Source organism: Lytechinus variegatus, chromosome 14 (genome assembly GCF_018143015.1).
Source record: "Lytechinus variegatus isolate NC3 chromosome 14, Lvar_3.0, whole genome shotgun sequence".
Taxonomy (NCBI): domain Eukaryota; kingdom Metazoa; phylum Echinodermata; class Echinoidea; order Temnopleuroida; family Toxopneustidae; genus Lytechinus; species Lytechinus variegatus.
In genome coordinates, this window is record NC_054753.1 from 18,446,560 (window position 1) to 18,463,302 (window position 16,743).

Consider the following 16,743-nt stretch of genomic DNA (forward strand, 5'->3'; position numbering starts at 1 on the left):
AATAAATTCCTGCCAGGTACCCATTCACCTCACTAGGGTTGAGTGCAGCACAATGTGGATAGATTTTTGCTGAAGGAAACTACACCATTGCTGGGATTTGAATCCACGATCCTCTGTTTCAAAGTCCGGAGACTAATCCACTGGACCACAACGCTCCATATAAATTGTATATGTGTATATAAATATATACAATCAGACCGCAGGTCCCTATGCTAATGAGCAAAAAGGCCAGATTCATCAAAAAAATCATCTCGTGGTTGAATCCTCCTCCTTGCAAAATCTTGTGATTCTTGAGATTTTCTTTCTCTAAGAATTAACCTGTTTTAACCTCAAGTTAAATGAAATATTTTTGCACCATCAGATAGAGTAAAAGTTACTGTTTCATATTGGTCATTTATTCTGTATACAATATTTTGTTAAATAAGTAAATTTCTGGCCTGAAAATGTGCCTCAAAACTGAATTTTCTTCCTCTGTTTTCTTTTGCAAATTGTGCAAAACTTTTTATTTTGAGCCTCAATGATATCTATATCACCATACCGCTGAACTTCTGTACTTTCTCACAATGCCTCTCTTGATATGCGGCACCTTTTAATTGGGTCAAGATTAGTGACTAGATCACACTTTTCCCACCAAGGTACAAGACGAGATTTCTGAAATTTTGTACTTGCATGAAATCCAGAGTCCTGATTGGCTGGATAAGGTTCACAGAACAACAGGCGTGGTGTATTTGAGGAGATTACCACATGGGAAGTGTGACCTTCCCATGAACCCAGGCACTGGAACCGTTGGAATTTGTCGGTGGGTGGTCTCTTTAACCAATCAGAGTGCAGTATTCTTGTTTTCAAACTGCTATGTACTTGGCAAATGAAAAGTGTGATCTTGACCCGATTAAACCAATTCTTATTTTGAAACCTATATCATTTCAAAGTATGTACATATTCAGCTTTATCATGATATAAAAATAGGCTCAAACATAAATAAAGTGTGAAAATAGCAGCTTTTGTCAGATGAAAATATTTATTTTGTAGCATATTTTAGATCAAAATTTTAACCGATATTACAAAATCTTTGAATAAATCCAAACACATGACCTGAAAGAATGACTCTTCTTTACAATGGTACCAAATTCATGAAATTCGATGCACAATTAAAGCAGCAATGACCGAATGAAAAGAGGTGTTTTGGTCCGCATCAAGCTCATTTAATATGCAAAACATCTCAAGTCATGAATATCACTTGGATGAAAGAAGCCACTTTCTTGGGACCTGCAGTCTGACTGTATATAAATTGTTCTACGGAATGATTGAAAGAGAATAAAAGAATTGTATTGTTTCCAGGTTGTGTGGACCTTTTTTTTATAATCTCCTTATAGACACACACTCACAATGGTAAAGTAAATAAATAGTGCATAGCAAACTCATGTACAAAACAATGACTTTTTTTCTTTTCTTCCTCTTTGAATCCTAAAACCTAGATTATGCAGTCCACAAATCCAGGTTATTTTATCGTTTGCAGCATATTATAGCAGGAGAAAATCATAGAAAAATATGCTGCAAATTTGAACAAAGCATAAAAGGGGAAACAAAAATAATTTTTAGGATAGTATATTTAAAAAAAAACACAAAAATAATATAAGAAAATAAGTGAAATATTAAAACAAAAGAAAGAAAATAAAGTTCAAAAGGAAAAAACAAAAAACAGAAAAAAAATTTAGAAAAAAAAAGAAACAAGAAAATGAAAGAAAAGTGAATAAAACAAAATTAATGAAAAAAATTGGGAAAAGGGGAAAAAATTAAGAAGCCATATTTGTAACAGCTGTGGCAACAGTCTATTCTGACTGGAACACGATTAAAAGCCAAGCCCAAGCAAATAATTTTCACTTACCTTTTGGGAATGGCACATTTCTATTTTTTTCCTTTAGTTTGTATTGTTATTTTTTTTCAGTAGAAACATATTCTTTAATCAAGCATATTCAATGGGAAGGGGTATAAAGGGTACTTCAACCACTATAAAAAAGAATTGAAAGGAAAAAAAATAAGAAAACGGCGAATGTTACATGTATATGTATATCTGGACAAAAAGTGTGAGAAAAGTCCTTCCCTATATTTGCCAAAGTGTTGGACAAATTCACATTTCATATCAATGAAATGCATTCCCAAAGTATTTACTTTCTCAAGAGTGGTTTAAGCAGTCATTTATAAACAAGAAAGAAAGAAAGAAACTGTTTTTGGCTAGAAAAGACACAGCTTCGAAAGAAACAAGTATCAACATACATACAAATGCACATGTGGGACTTTGATGTGCTCACCTAAGTGTTTTTGTCTCACCTGCGAAGCAAAGTGAGACTATAGGCGCCGCTTTTCCGACGGCGGCGGCGGCGGCTTCAACATCAAATCTTAACCTGAGGTTAAGTTTTTGAAATGACGTCATAACTTAGAAAGTATATGGACCTAGTTAATAAAACTTGGCCATAAGGTTAATCAAGTATTACTGAACATCCTATTAGAGTTTCATGTCACATGACCAAGGTCAAAGGTCATTTAGGGTCAATGAACTTAGACCATGTTGGAGGAATCAACATCGAAATCTTAACCTGAGGTTAAGTTTTTGAAATGTCATCATAACTTAGAAAATATATGGACCTAGTTCATGAAACTTGGACATAAGCTTAATCAAGTATCACTAAACATCCTGCATGAGTTTCACGTCACATGACCAAGGTCAAAGGTCATTTAGGGTCAATGAACTTTGGCCGAATTGGGATATCTGTTGAATTCCCATTATAACTTTGAAAGTTTATGGATCTGATTCATGAAACTTGGACATAATAGTAATCATGCATCACTGAAAATTTTGTGCAAGTTTCAGGTCTCATGATTAAGGTCAAAGGTCATTTAGGGTCAATGAACTTTGGCCGAATCGGGGGTTTCTGTTGAATTACCATCATAACTTTGAAAGTTTATTGGTCTAGTTCATTAAACTTGGACATTAGAGTAATCAAGTATCACCGAACATCCTGTGCGCGTTTCAGGTCACATGACCAAGGTCAAAGGTCAATGAACTTTGGCCGAATAGGGTATATCTGTTGAATTACCATCATAACTTTGAAAGTTTATGGATCTGATTCATGAAACTTGTACATAAGAGTAATCAAGTATCACTGAACATCCTGTTCGAGTTTCAGGTCACATTATCAAGGTCAAAGGTCATGTAAGGTCAATGAACTTTGGCCATGTTGGGTTTTTTTGTTGAATAACCATCATATCTCTGTAAGTTTATTGGTCTAGTTCATAAAAAGTGGACATAAGAGTAACCATGTATCACTGAACATCTTGTGCGAGTTAGAGTAGTGTTCAAAGTCAGTACTGCTGCTATATTGAACCGCGTGATGCAGGTGAGACGGCCAGAGGCATTCCCCTTGTTAAATGTGTATCAATTCATTAGGAAATCGGTCTTTTTGAGTAAAAAAGAGGTCATTATTCCTCTTTTGGTAGACTGTAGAAGGGCATTTCATTGGTGTAAAATGTGACTTTGACTTAGATTTTCAAAGTTCTGTGGAAGATTTCTTAGCAGCAACATCTTGTATCGCAGCTCCATGAATCTGAATAGTCTGCTAGCGCACAACTAGCTAGCTGCATTGGTTTCATGCAAAGCTCATGCCAGATGGCCGGCGCAGCCGTCTGGATGATAGTTACTGTATGCTGTAGCGGTAGGCCTGTATACCCTACAGATGCAAACTTTGTATGTGTGTAGATTAACAGAAAGGGCGCATGATGTAATCTGAACTGTAGAAAGTTGATAAATGCGTGCAAAATCGGGAGAAAAATTGCGCTACCTTTGAAATTATTGGATGCCCGATTCGGGCCACCAAAACTTAACATTTTTTCAATAATGGTTGTCTGAGGTGAATTTCTGTGGGCCCGGGCCACCGCTAATGTCGAGCCTTGCCTTGATATTGAGAAAACGGACTTCATAATTTTTTCATCACCAATACAATACATTATTGTACTCTTCAAAACGTCTCTTTGAGTATTGATGAACATACGTACCTTATCTCCATCAGACTCTTTTCCGTACTCTTGGTTGTGTTCAGATCAAACAGTGTGTCAGATTAAACTAGTGTACTAAGGGTGTGTTTATGCTTCCATTGTGAGGACAGAATCAGCGATTTCAAACGTCGATTCAAAACGCCGATCGTAAACGTGGTTCTGGGATTGCTGTTTATGCTTCACTTTTCAGAGCAAATCATGATCTCCAGCTGGCTTCGCATCGTAAAGCGAGGTCAATTGGGCGCGCATTTTTTCGAAAGTTTTTTTCCGATTGTTGTTATTACGTAGAGATAACATGGAGCAATACGACTGTACATGCCCGCGGACTTTCATCTCACCGGAAGCATGTACCAAATGACGTCATTTAAACACGTTTACGATCGTGGTTCTGTTTATGCTTCCCCAGAAAGCCTGATTCTGGTCAAACGACGTTTACAAACGCACCTTTTTGTGAGTTTACGATCGGCGTTTTGAAACAGCGTTTAAATGAAAGTACATGTAAGCATGGACGCAACCGTGTTTTGGACTAATCACGTTTGGAAACCCTGATTCTGGCCTGAAAAGTGGAAGCATAAACATGGCCTAAGTGAGTTAACTACCACCTTCGAAATGTTAATAAAATCAGGAAGTTTATTGATAATGATACATGTTATACTACTGTTGGGTCCCTGGTTACATCTAGATTACAGTAGATTATTTGAATTCTCTTTATAATGGTGTCACCTCTATAATATAGAACGTAGATCGTCTACAGAAATCGCAGAATAAAGCAGCAAGGGTCATTTACTGTCAACCATCATATTCATTTACATAGGCAACCCCCCCCCCCCCCCCGATAATAGAATTACACTAGCTGAAAGTAAAAGTCGAATTGAGCATGAGTGTCTATCACATTCAAATGTCTCAATGAGCAAGCTCTACCATACCTACATGTACATGTAGATTAGGTTATTGCAATTCTCTGTATAATGGTGTCACCTCTCAGAACCTAGATTGTCTACAGAAATTACAGAATAAAGGGTCATCTACTGTCTACTTTCATATAGTCTAAAGCCATTCCGTCAAACGTTTCGTCTAACAACCATTTGGTCCATTAACCATTTGGTCTAATCACCGTTTTGTCCATGACCATTTTGTCTCATTACCAGTTGGTCTAATATCCAGTTCATTTTCATTCATTTTGCACAATTTAACACTTAGTCCAATTAGACATTATAGCTATTGGACTATTGTTATTAGAGGGAATGACTATAGACCATGTGGTGAGTGGACGAACTGATGGTAGACCAAATGATAGTAGACGAGTTGGCAATTGGATGAATTGGCATTAATACATACATGTAGACTAATTGGAAATAAACCCATCTCACATAGCGAAGTCCGATGAGAGTTAAAGTTGCTAAAATCGATCATGGGGCTATTGGGGGCATAGTCTGCCCCCTGGACCCCTGGCCATTGGTTCTACTAGATTTTGCATTTCTAATTGTTGGCAGGTACCAAGTTGAGTAAAAGAACCCAAAGGCATGATAAGTTCAAAATCTATGATTCTATAGAGTACCGAAATGATGCCGTCACATTTTTTTTTTTTGCATGAAGTTCTTTTGATAGTTGATACCTTATTTTGCTAGAGCATGATGGAAAACCTCCACTACCAAAATTTGATATGAATCGGGGCATTAGATATAACCTCAATATATATGCCTGTTTCTAAATGTTAGAAACCAGGCCAATAATACATTGACTTCAGTTAGTATCCCATAATTAGTAACCATCTGGAATAAAATGATTGGAAATGGTTTTTTGACTGATTTGAGTAGGTATGGGTGTCAACATTTACCAAAAAAGTTAGGAAGAATACGGGTTGGGTAAAGTGCTTATTTTTAAGGTCAAAGGTCAATGACCTTTTTAAATATACTGTATCATGGTATCTCCCAGATAAAATACTACAAGTTGGTGATCATGGTGTCAAAATGCACAGATTCTTACAAGAAGATCAAATAAAATCAAATCAAGTACCTACAATGCTCATTCACCGATGAAATTCAAGGTCAAAGCCTTTCAAAGGTCAATGACCTTTTTTACACTATATACCATATACGGTATAGTGGTATCTCTGAGATGAAAAGGCACAGGTTGGTGATCTTGGTGTCAAAATGCAGAAGATAAAATAAAATAAAATTAAGTCCCCAGAATGCACATTAACCAAAAACATTCAAGGTAAAAAACCTTTTAAAGGTCATCAACCTTTTTAAAAATATATACCATATACGGTATAATGGTATATCTGAGATGAAAAGGCACAGGTTGGTGATCTTGGTGTCAAAATGCACAGATTTTTACACGAAGATCAAATCAAGTACCCACAATGCTTATTCACCAATGAAATCCAAGACCAAAGCCTTTCAAAGGTCAATGACCCTTTTACATTATATACCATATACAGTACAATGGTATCTCTGAGATAAAAAGGCGCAAATTGGTGATCTTGGTGTCAAAAATTCACAGATTCTTACAAGAAGATCAAATAAAATCAAATTAGGTACCTACAATGCTAATTTACCAATGAAATTCAATGTCAAAGCCTTTCAAATGTCAATGACCTTTTTACATTATATACGGTATAATGGTATCTCTGAGATGAAAAGTCGCAGGTTGGTGATTTGGTGTCAAAAAGCAATTTTTGCAAGAAGATGAAAAGGCACAAAATAATCATAAAGAATTAACCTTCACCTTTGATATCCAGAGTCAAAGGTCAAAAGTTAATAAATATTCATACATCCATGCATGATCCCCCCCCCCAAAAAAAGATAGTAATTCATAATTATTATATTCACATTTTATTTGTGAATTATAGAAAGAAAGGTACCTATTTGTAATGAAAACTTGGATGTTTAATAATTTCACTCTGAAATAAGGATAAATAATGGCGGCCATGGAAAATAAAAGGGTTAGAAGTCAATCAACTATATCAATAACGTCTGGGAATTTAAGTAAATAGGTCGATAACTTGATAACTTCATTGTATATAGTGATTCTGATGGGAAAAAGACTGACCTGCATGGAAAATGAACACAAATTTAATAGTTGATTCCTTGACCAATGATGACGTCAAAATGCAAGTTTGAGGTCAAATCAATATCAAATAGCACTTTTTAATATATATTGTAGTAATGCATTGCAAAAGTGTAAAAAAAAATAAATGTATGATATGATCTAAAATGGTGAAGTTGTCTAAAGTAGCAGCATTTACATATGCATTTTATAAATCTAAATCAAGGTACTAATTTTTCTGTAGCAATATGTCACTAACCTCAATTGCTACAATCAATACTATAAACTATAACTTAATCTGTAAATGGAAAGGATAGCGATAGGCCTAACCCTAATGCCATGGCATGCATCATCTAAGAACATTTTCATATAGCCAGGGGCAATGATGAAGAATTGAAATAAGGCAATCATTAGAGCTGCAGCTTTTGTCATAGTAAATGAAGTTAAGTGTCTCAACTTCAGCAAAGAGTAATTAAACTTTTGAAAACCTTCTGACATTTTCAGGACTTTGATCTGGCCCATTCAATGAAAGCCTAATAACGTTCTGTCAAGGGATATCAGACCAGGGTCTATATTATTGCTGATATGTTGCATAGCTTGATTCTCAAGAACTGGACGTGGTGCTGTAGGAGTTTTGTTAGGTCAATGGATGTGTACTTTTAAGCTATTATCTCCTTTTGAATTTCATTATCATATCATATGCCTAATTTGTGCATGATGACACTCAGTTATTCTGGACCAAATAATGATCCTTGTACAAACTGATACCTAGTAGAAATAGCATCATGTTCGGCAGAGAGCAGATATGAAGTTTTGTCCTGCAACATTAGCATCTCAAGAGATTCTGGCAGCTCGCAATGAGAGGTAATTAATAATAATACGGGAATTCATCTTTGTTGAAGTTGATATACATGCAGCTCTAATGATGGCCTTCACTTCATCATCATCCCTCTGCTGTTTGGAAATGCTCTCAGATGATGCTAGCGATGACATGAGAGTTAGACCTATCCTACCCATTTTCAGAAGATTCTTGTACAAATCTTTGCATTTTGGCACCAAGATCACTAACCTGCGGTGTTTTATCTCAGAGATACTATTATTATTATCTAATGTCAAAAAGGACATTGACCTTTGTCTTTGAATTTTAAGGGTGAATGTGCATTGTCGATACTTAATTTCATTTTATTTGATCTTCCTGTAAGAATCTGTGTATTCTGACACCAAGAACACCAACCTGCGCCGTTTTATCTTCGAGATACCAGTATATAATATGGTATATAATGTATAAAAGGTCATTGACCTTTGGCCTTAAATTTTATGGGTGAATATGCATTCTATGTCCTTAATTTTATTTTATTTGATCTTCTGATCAGAATCTGTGCATTTTGACACCATGATCACCAACCTGTGCCTTTTCATCTCAGAGATACCATTATACAGTATGATATATATAATGTAAAAAGGTCATTGACCTTTTGAAAGCTTTGACCTTGAATTTTATTGGTGAATATCCATTCTAGGTACTCACATTCATTCTATTTTACCTTCTTGTAAGAATCTGTACATTTTGACACCATGATCACTAGCCTGTACCTTATCATCTCAGAGATACCATTATACAGTATGGTATATAATGTAAAAAAGGTCATTGACCTTTGAAAGGCTTTGACCTTGAATTTCATCGGTGAATGTGCATGCTAGGTACTTAATTTTATTTTATTTGATATTCTGGTAAAAATTTGTGCATTTTGACACCATTATCACCAACCTGCGCCTTTCCATCTCAGAGATATCATTATACGGTATATATGAAAAGGTCATTGAACTTTGACCTTGAAAAAAAACACTTTCCCCAACCCGTATTCCTCCTAACTTTTTTTTGGTAAATGTTGACACCCATACCTACTCAAATCAGTTGAAAAACCATTTCCAATAATTTTATTCCAGATTGGCTATTTTGAGGTCTAATTTAGGGATACTAAGTGGGGATAATTATGTATTCATGAGGTCATATCTTTGGGCCCCATGGACTGATTCCCACCAAATTCAGGTTTTGTGGTGTTTTTTTTTATCATGCTCTACCAAAATACAGTATCAAGAACACTGATATGCAAATATTGAAAAATTTATGACGTCACACTTCTGTACTCTGTATATTCTTCCTGGATTGTCCCATTGGCAATGGCATAATTTTTTTGAAGCCTTTAAAGAATTTTATGTTTGCTTCTCCAGAGTAAGTCCCACTTGTGGACATTGATGTTAGTAGATCTATACCAATGACTATATGGCATTGATTAATTTCGCCCTTTCAAAGTGAGGAAAGACAGGAAATATTCTTCAAGTTATTTTCATCATATACATGTAATTTGAAGGAAGTATGATAAGTATTGATGGTACATGTAGTTGTTGTGATATTTCTGAGTCAATAAAGAACGAATATTCCACATTTCATATTTTCTTTTGTAGTTCCCAGATAACATAAAAATACATTCAAGGATATACATATATTGGCAATACAATGGCATTTCATGCATGTACATGTAAGATGTGAAAATTCAGCAACTTTGGGGGATTTGTTTATTTATGCATATGGTCAAATGGTTGACAAATTATGGCAAAATGGTTTTATGCTTGTATTGTTTGTTTGAACAGAACACATTTTGACCCAGTTTTAATTCATACTGGTGCATGAATATTTACTGCTCTGTTCATGTACATTTTATGTACATGTAATGAACATGCCCATAGTGGAGTGAAAGAGAGCTGTCATAGGCCCAAATTCACAAAGGTGGTTTTGAAAACCCACGGTTGAGTCCATGGTTTATGCAGATTTCCTGTATAAATTACGCTTAATTTTAGCCTGTAGATAAAAAATTGTCCAATGCTAATGCGCGCTTTTGTCACAGTGCTCCAAATTGACGCCTGTTGCAGTGGTTATCCACATGAATCCACTGTTTTGCATTGAGTCCACTCTTCAAACAGTGGACTCATGAATATATTTAGCGTACCTAATCGTGGTAACAGGCGTCAATTTGGCCGACTGACAAAAGCGCGCATCAGCATTGGACATTTGTTATACATGTGCCTGATACGTGCAAAATTACCGGAAAGCTTGATTTTACCGTATACAGGAAATCTTCATGAACCATGGATTCAACCGTGGGTTTTACTTTTCAAAGCCGCCTTTGTGAATTCGGGTCATAATGTTTCAAAATTTATATCTGAACTTGATTTGCTGAATCTAATTAGATAATATTCAGCCTCTATTAAAAAAAATGTATTAATTAAGTGGTCTGAACAGACTTTGATTTTAATAGCCTTTGCATGTAAATACTACATGTACATGTTGTAGAATACAAGTATACCTGTACATATGCTACATCGAGTATGCTACTTGCCTGCATACAGTATACAAACCTCTGACACGAGGCAACATGGTCTACATGTAGGTGCAATGGACATACTGCGTACCGGTACTGTATGCATGATCATGTCATGTAATGAACCTTAATTTTTGTTGGGTCTACATTTATATCTGTTCTTAATTATATCAGCTCGTGGCACTATACCACAGAATGAGTCGTCCCAGTCCTACATTTTACATTGCATTCGACAGCTGTGATTAGCAATATGCATGAAGTGAATTACATGTACGATGCATGCATGCTCATACATGTACACTGTACATACATTTACAAGCGAATGATTGCAAAAGGGTCTTTTGCATTGTGTATGAGCAGTTACAAGCGCACGATTGCAAAAGGGTCTTTTGCATTGTGTGTGAGCAGTGTGCGTTGTACAATGTACATGTAGCAGTTTTGCAGATGTTGGGGTTAGGGGGTATCTTATCATAATGAGGTCATTAAAGAAAGGGGTGATTGCCCTACTTTATAATTGCACAGGTAAATTATCCATCGTGGGTTCGTGGAAATTTGTTGAAATGAAAAGTAAAAATATATCATTTTATACACTACTAATTGGGACAAATATAAGAAAATATCTGAAGAGCTTTCTACAAAAATGAATGACTGAAGATATATAAAACTAAATTAAAGAATGAACAAATTAAAAAGTAAGTAAATTGAATGAATGATGAAAGGATGGATGGATGGACGTTGGATGGTTGGAGAATTAATATAAATAGAAAAAAGTATTTATTGAAATTGATGAAATTAATAAAAGCTTTATAAATCCTGGGCATTTTTTATTTTGAATTGAAGGCATACTCGTTCTATGATTTCGAGTAAAAATTCATGTAGGCATATGTACATGTATGTCAGGTTGTTCCTCAAAGCAGAATTCTATTATCTAGATTTCAAAATGAACATTGACTTTACTAAAATTGACGTACATGTACTGTCAGGCGGTTACACTTTGTAATTCCGAAGGTTTGTAATTACGTAAATTGCCTATACCTTGATGTACGTAAAAGGGTTCGTTAATCCGAACATTTGTGGCGTATTCCGAAGGTTCGATAATCCGAGAACGAGATAAGGCTTGAAGTTCCAAAGGTACGTTTATCTGAAAACGAAATAAGATTCGTTGGTCCGAAAACGAAATAAGGTTTGTTAATCATTTTGTTATCGGACTAACGAATCTTCGGAATTATGAACCTCATTTTGTTTTTCGGATTAACGAACATTTGGAATTACGAACCTCACTTCGTTTTCAGACTAACAAACCTTCGGAATCACGAACCTCATTTTGTTTTCGGACTATCGAACCTTCGGAATATCGAAGCCTTCGGAATAACGAAGCCTCGGTAGTCGGAATTACGAATGTATGCACTGTCAGACAGATGTTTCAAGCATCCTTTTATAAATTGCATCTATGGTGGGATTATATTATGTACCTTTTGTCCATGGCATACAATAATCTTATTTTCAGTGACATTGCAAATATGGTGATGATGACAATACTACTTCTAATAAATGGCTACTATTTTTACAGTACCTGTTCATGCATTTTAGAAAATTTTTGAATGTAAACTGTTGTTACACCATGTACCCACCCAGAATGATTCATCTGAAAGTGTAAAAATGTACATACCGGTACATTATTTGAACCTGTAGGTACATGTTATTGTGATGATCTAAAACTGTAATCATAACTTGACATAGGCTGCGTTTATGCGACCTCGACCCAGAATCATGATTTGAATCATGATTTGAATCATGATTCAAAACAGCAGCATGAATCACGATCCGACAGAATCAGCGTTTATACGACCATCTTTCTAAAGCTGTTTCTCCCTGAATTCGGGCCGATCCAGTGCGCATCACAGTGCGCAGTTTGACCCAGGAAGTATAGGTCAACATTTTCGCACGTGTTTCTAACTTCACGTCGGCTGCTAGATTTTTGCTGCCGCCGGAGCTAACGCGCGATCGTTTGTGCAAGTGCAACGCTAAGTCGGCTTCCGAAAAATAAATCTTTTACTTCCAGAATTCCGTGTATTGTACCTCGTATTGTTTTTGATCGGGAACCAGAAGGGGTCATCATCCTCCCTCCCACCTTCCGATCGATTTTTCTTGTCTATGATGGTCCTGTACTGGGCACGAATTCTGTTAATTTTGTCTCGACAGGCGGTGCCACATCTCCGTTGAAATCCCTCCCTCGCAAGCGCCGCTGAAAGGGATCGTCTTATTTCTGTGAAACCCGGTAAGGGATGCTTGTGCTTCAGGCTGAGCCCAAAGCACAAGCAGAGCCCTGAGTTCATCGTCAGTCCAATTTGTGCCTTTGGAACTTGAAGAAATGATTGATGAAAACAATGAAATATAGAAATGACGCTACAGTACAACCCCAGGGGTACAATACACAGATGATAATTCCTAAACGCTGGCAATACTGCTACACGAAAATTAACCTGCACGAAACACAGCGCGCGCCTTTGAGTCGAACCCGGAAGAAGCACGACACAATGACGTCATAGAATCATGATTCAAATCACGATATCGTTTATACGACCATTTTCGTTCGTGATTCTACAGAAACGTCTTTCCAAACGCCCCTTTTTTCGTGTTTCATGTTTGTGATTCTAATCATGATTATATTCAATTTCGACTAAACGCAATCGTGATTCTGCAGAATCGTGATTTGAATCATGATTCTAATCATGATTCTAGGGTAAAAAAGTGTCGAATAAACGCACCCATAATACGATACAAGTTAAACGTGTTATCATTAGTCTGGGAGTGCACATGTTCAAATATGGTCCTTTCTATTTTAACAGAAGTGACACGATTCATAGCCAAGGCTCATGGCAAAGAAAATGCCATTATTGATTTCTTCTCCAGATTTGGTCTTTGTTTGGGCCCACAACCCATGTATTATTGAATAGGTGACAAAGCAGATCTGACATCCTCTTCATGTATAAAGCATTAAAGCTAATCATGGAGAGAACAAAGAGCACTTAAAATTCACACACTTCTGAAATACTCTGTTGATTTTGTGTAATATCTGTTTAGGGCCTTTTCACACGTGAATCTTGAATCATCATCGTAATAATGATTGCTATTGTAATCGTGACTGATTAGAATTTAACGTTCATGATTCTAACCATGTTCTAGTTTGGTTTCTTTATGCTAAATATTCTTCATAGGGCTCTTATTTTTTCATTCGAATCATTCAATTTTTTTTACCGTGTGAAAGGGGGTTAAAGGAAGGGAACTATTTCATACATGTATGTAGATCTTAATGTAAATGTATGAGGTGTTTTTCATGTACATGTACATGTATGTCAAGTACATGTACATGTATTATGCACAATGTCCCCAAATCTGTCCACAAAACATCCACAGCTGCTGAATGAAATATGTGATATATTAAATCCAAAATAATGACTTGATTACTGCAATGTGTACAAGTTTACAGTAAATTGCCAATTTGTATACTGGGAACGTGATACGTTCACTCACCATGCGGTCTAATTTAATCTAATACCATTCCATCCAACATCTTGTCTAGCAGCCATTTGCTCCAATCATCACTTTGTCTAATTACCAGTTCGTCTATGACCATTTCGTCTAATAACAAGTTGTCTAATATCTGTTTTATTAGACCAAAAGCAAAAATGGATATTGGACCAACTGGTTATTGGACGAAATAGTGAGTAACGAAATGGCAATAAGACCCTGTGGACACTGGACGAACTGATGGTAGTCCAAATGATAGTACACGAGTTGGCAATTGGACGAATTGGCATTAGACCAAAATTAAATAAAAGAAGTGTACATGTATGTACATGCATGTACAGTTTTTAGCTCATCCGACCCGAAGGGCAAGATGAGCTTATGCGTCTGTCGTCCGTCCACAGTTTCAAAATGATACATGTACTTCTTTGCCATTTTAAGTCCGATTTCAATTCTGTTGCTTTATATGATAGCACTAGCTGGGGTATTCAAAACTTTTACTCAGAATTTTGAAATTTATTAAATATGCTAATTTACATGTATGCACATTTTTCAAAATTCACAAAAAATGCTTCTTTATTTGTTGACCAATTTCGAATTTTTTTGCTTCCATCTGGTAGAGTTTCATGAGGTTCACCAAATTTCTACACAGAATTTTTGCTAATTTATGCAAAATTAATTTATGCAAATTTCTAAAATTCACATAAAATGCTTCTTCTTTATTTGTTGACCGATTTTGATTTTTTTCTTCCATCTGGTAGAACTTCACGAGGTTCACCAAAATTCTACACAGAATTTTGAAAGTTTCAGTAGAAAATTATTCATGCTAATTTATGCAAAATTTATTCATAAATCACAGAAAATGCCTCTTCTTTATTTGTTGACAGATCTTGATTTTTTTTCTTCTATCTGGTAGAGCTGCACGAGGTTCACCAAACTTGTACACAAAATTTTGAAATTTTGTCTGGAAAATCATTTATGCTAATTTATGCAAAATTTATTCGTAAATCACAAAAAATGTTTTTTCTTCATTTGTTGATCAATTTCAATTTTGTTTGCTTAATATGATAGCTTGAGGTGTTGATAGAAAATTTCAACACAGAATTTTGAAATTCATGAAATATGCTAATTTATTCATATATTTTCAAAACTCCCAAAAAATTACTTATTTGTTTGTTAATTGATTTTGATTATTTTTGTTCCATCTGAGAGCTACATGAGGTTCACCAATGTTCTACACAGAGTTAGGAAATTTTGACTAGAAAGTTATTTCTGCTTAATTTATATGAAATTTATTCTAGATTACAAAAAAATGCTTCTATGTCATTTCTTCATCAATTTCAATTCTATATCCTCAATTAATGTCACCAATATAATTCACTACAGTGTCAACTGGGCTGAAATGAAAATTGTGTTAAATTTCTTTGCGAGATGCTGGATAAGCTCCACATCATTGATGTGCTAGTTTAAATGTTAATACAGTGAAACCGTGTACAAGTATGCATGTAAGACTGTATAAGGTACAATGCAGAAAGATTTGCAAGCAATGATGATGTAGGCTTAATAGCAAATTGGTACTGCAGGTCTGAATACTCAGCAGGGAGTGGAGATGGTGCATATATTACATATAGACACAGATATCAAAAAGCCTTAATATTAAGGGTGGGTTTAATTATGTTGAGCAAATTAAATAGCTTGACATTGTGTCAATACAGCATGAACATCTTGCTTAATGGAAATGTTTTGAATAATCTACCGGTATACAAATGAAGAAGTGTGTAGAAAAGATGAAAGAAGACCGAGACGAGACAGAGTACGAGATGGATAGAAGGGAGAGAAGAGATGCTAAATCCAAATTAAAGGGATTTGTATTATCCAAAGTGTGTTGATGTTTATTTCTTTATTTGTTTGGTTTTTCTTATGCAGGGCTGCACAACCAACACAACCCACCCCAGCACCAACCAACAAGAGGTTACAACAGACTCAAGCACAAGTTGATGAGGTAGTGTACAGTATATATACATACATGTATGATGATAGTCTTATTGATATTGATTTTGAAAGCCTTAGCGTGATGACTACAACAATGGTGGTGGTGATAGTGATGGTGGTGATGATGATGATGACGATGGTGGTGATGTTGATGATGATTATGGTGTTGGTGCCTTGGTGGTGATGATGATGGTTGTGATGATGATGTTAGATGCTGTTGGTGAGGTTGATATTGCTGATGATTTTGATGAGGAGGAGTGGAAGGGGGAGGATGATGATGATGAATACGCTGATGATGGTGGTGATGATGATGGTGATGATGGTGATGGTGGTGATGATGATGATATGGACTGGTGCTGACAAGTTACGGTGGTGGAAATTCTCCCTTGATTGAATTCCGTGCACAAGGCTCTTAGCATATTGCTCAGGACTCTCTCTTTGTGATGTAGCCTTTCATCTGTATGGAGGCTGCTGATTTGTCTCTGCCTTTTTGAGTCTAATGCGAAACATCAGCATTATGATGCGAGATACTGTACTTCATGGCTGCGAAGCAGCTACTGCCTTTACACTGAGCTATGATAATCCTGTAGTGGTATGCTTGATGCTTTGCTACGTCTGCAGGTGGTGCATGTGAGTGCCTCTGTATCCCGTGCAGAAAATATTGAGCCCTGCTTTATAGACCGTGGCACTCAAAAAGTTGTACTTCATTCATAGGGAGCGTCCGTCTCACAACCGGGAGGTC

At 36.0% G+C, this 16,743-nt stretch overlaps 1 protein-coding gene across 2 annotated transcripts in view; it reads left to right on the forward strand.

Moving 5' to 3' along the window:
- The window catches only part of LOC121428219 (vesicle-associated membrane protein 3-like), a 32,421-nt gene that overhangs the window by 4,009 nt on the left and 11,669 nt on the right, over positions 1-16,743 (forward strand). For both annotated transcript variants that reach the window (XM_041624831.1, XM_041624830.1), the window contains exon 2: positions 15,936-16,011. In XM_041624831.1, the coding sequence (XP_041480765.1) occupies positions 15,936-16,011 (76 nt within the window). The remainder of the gene's footprint in view (positions 1-15,935; positions 16,012-16,743) is intronic.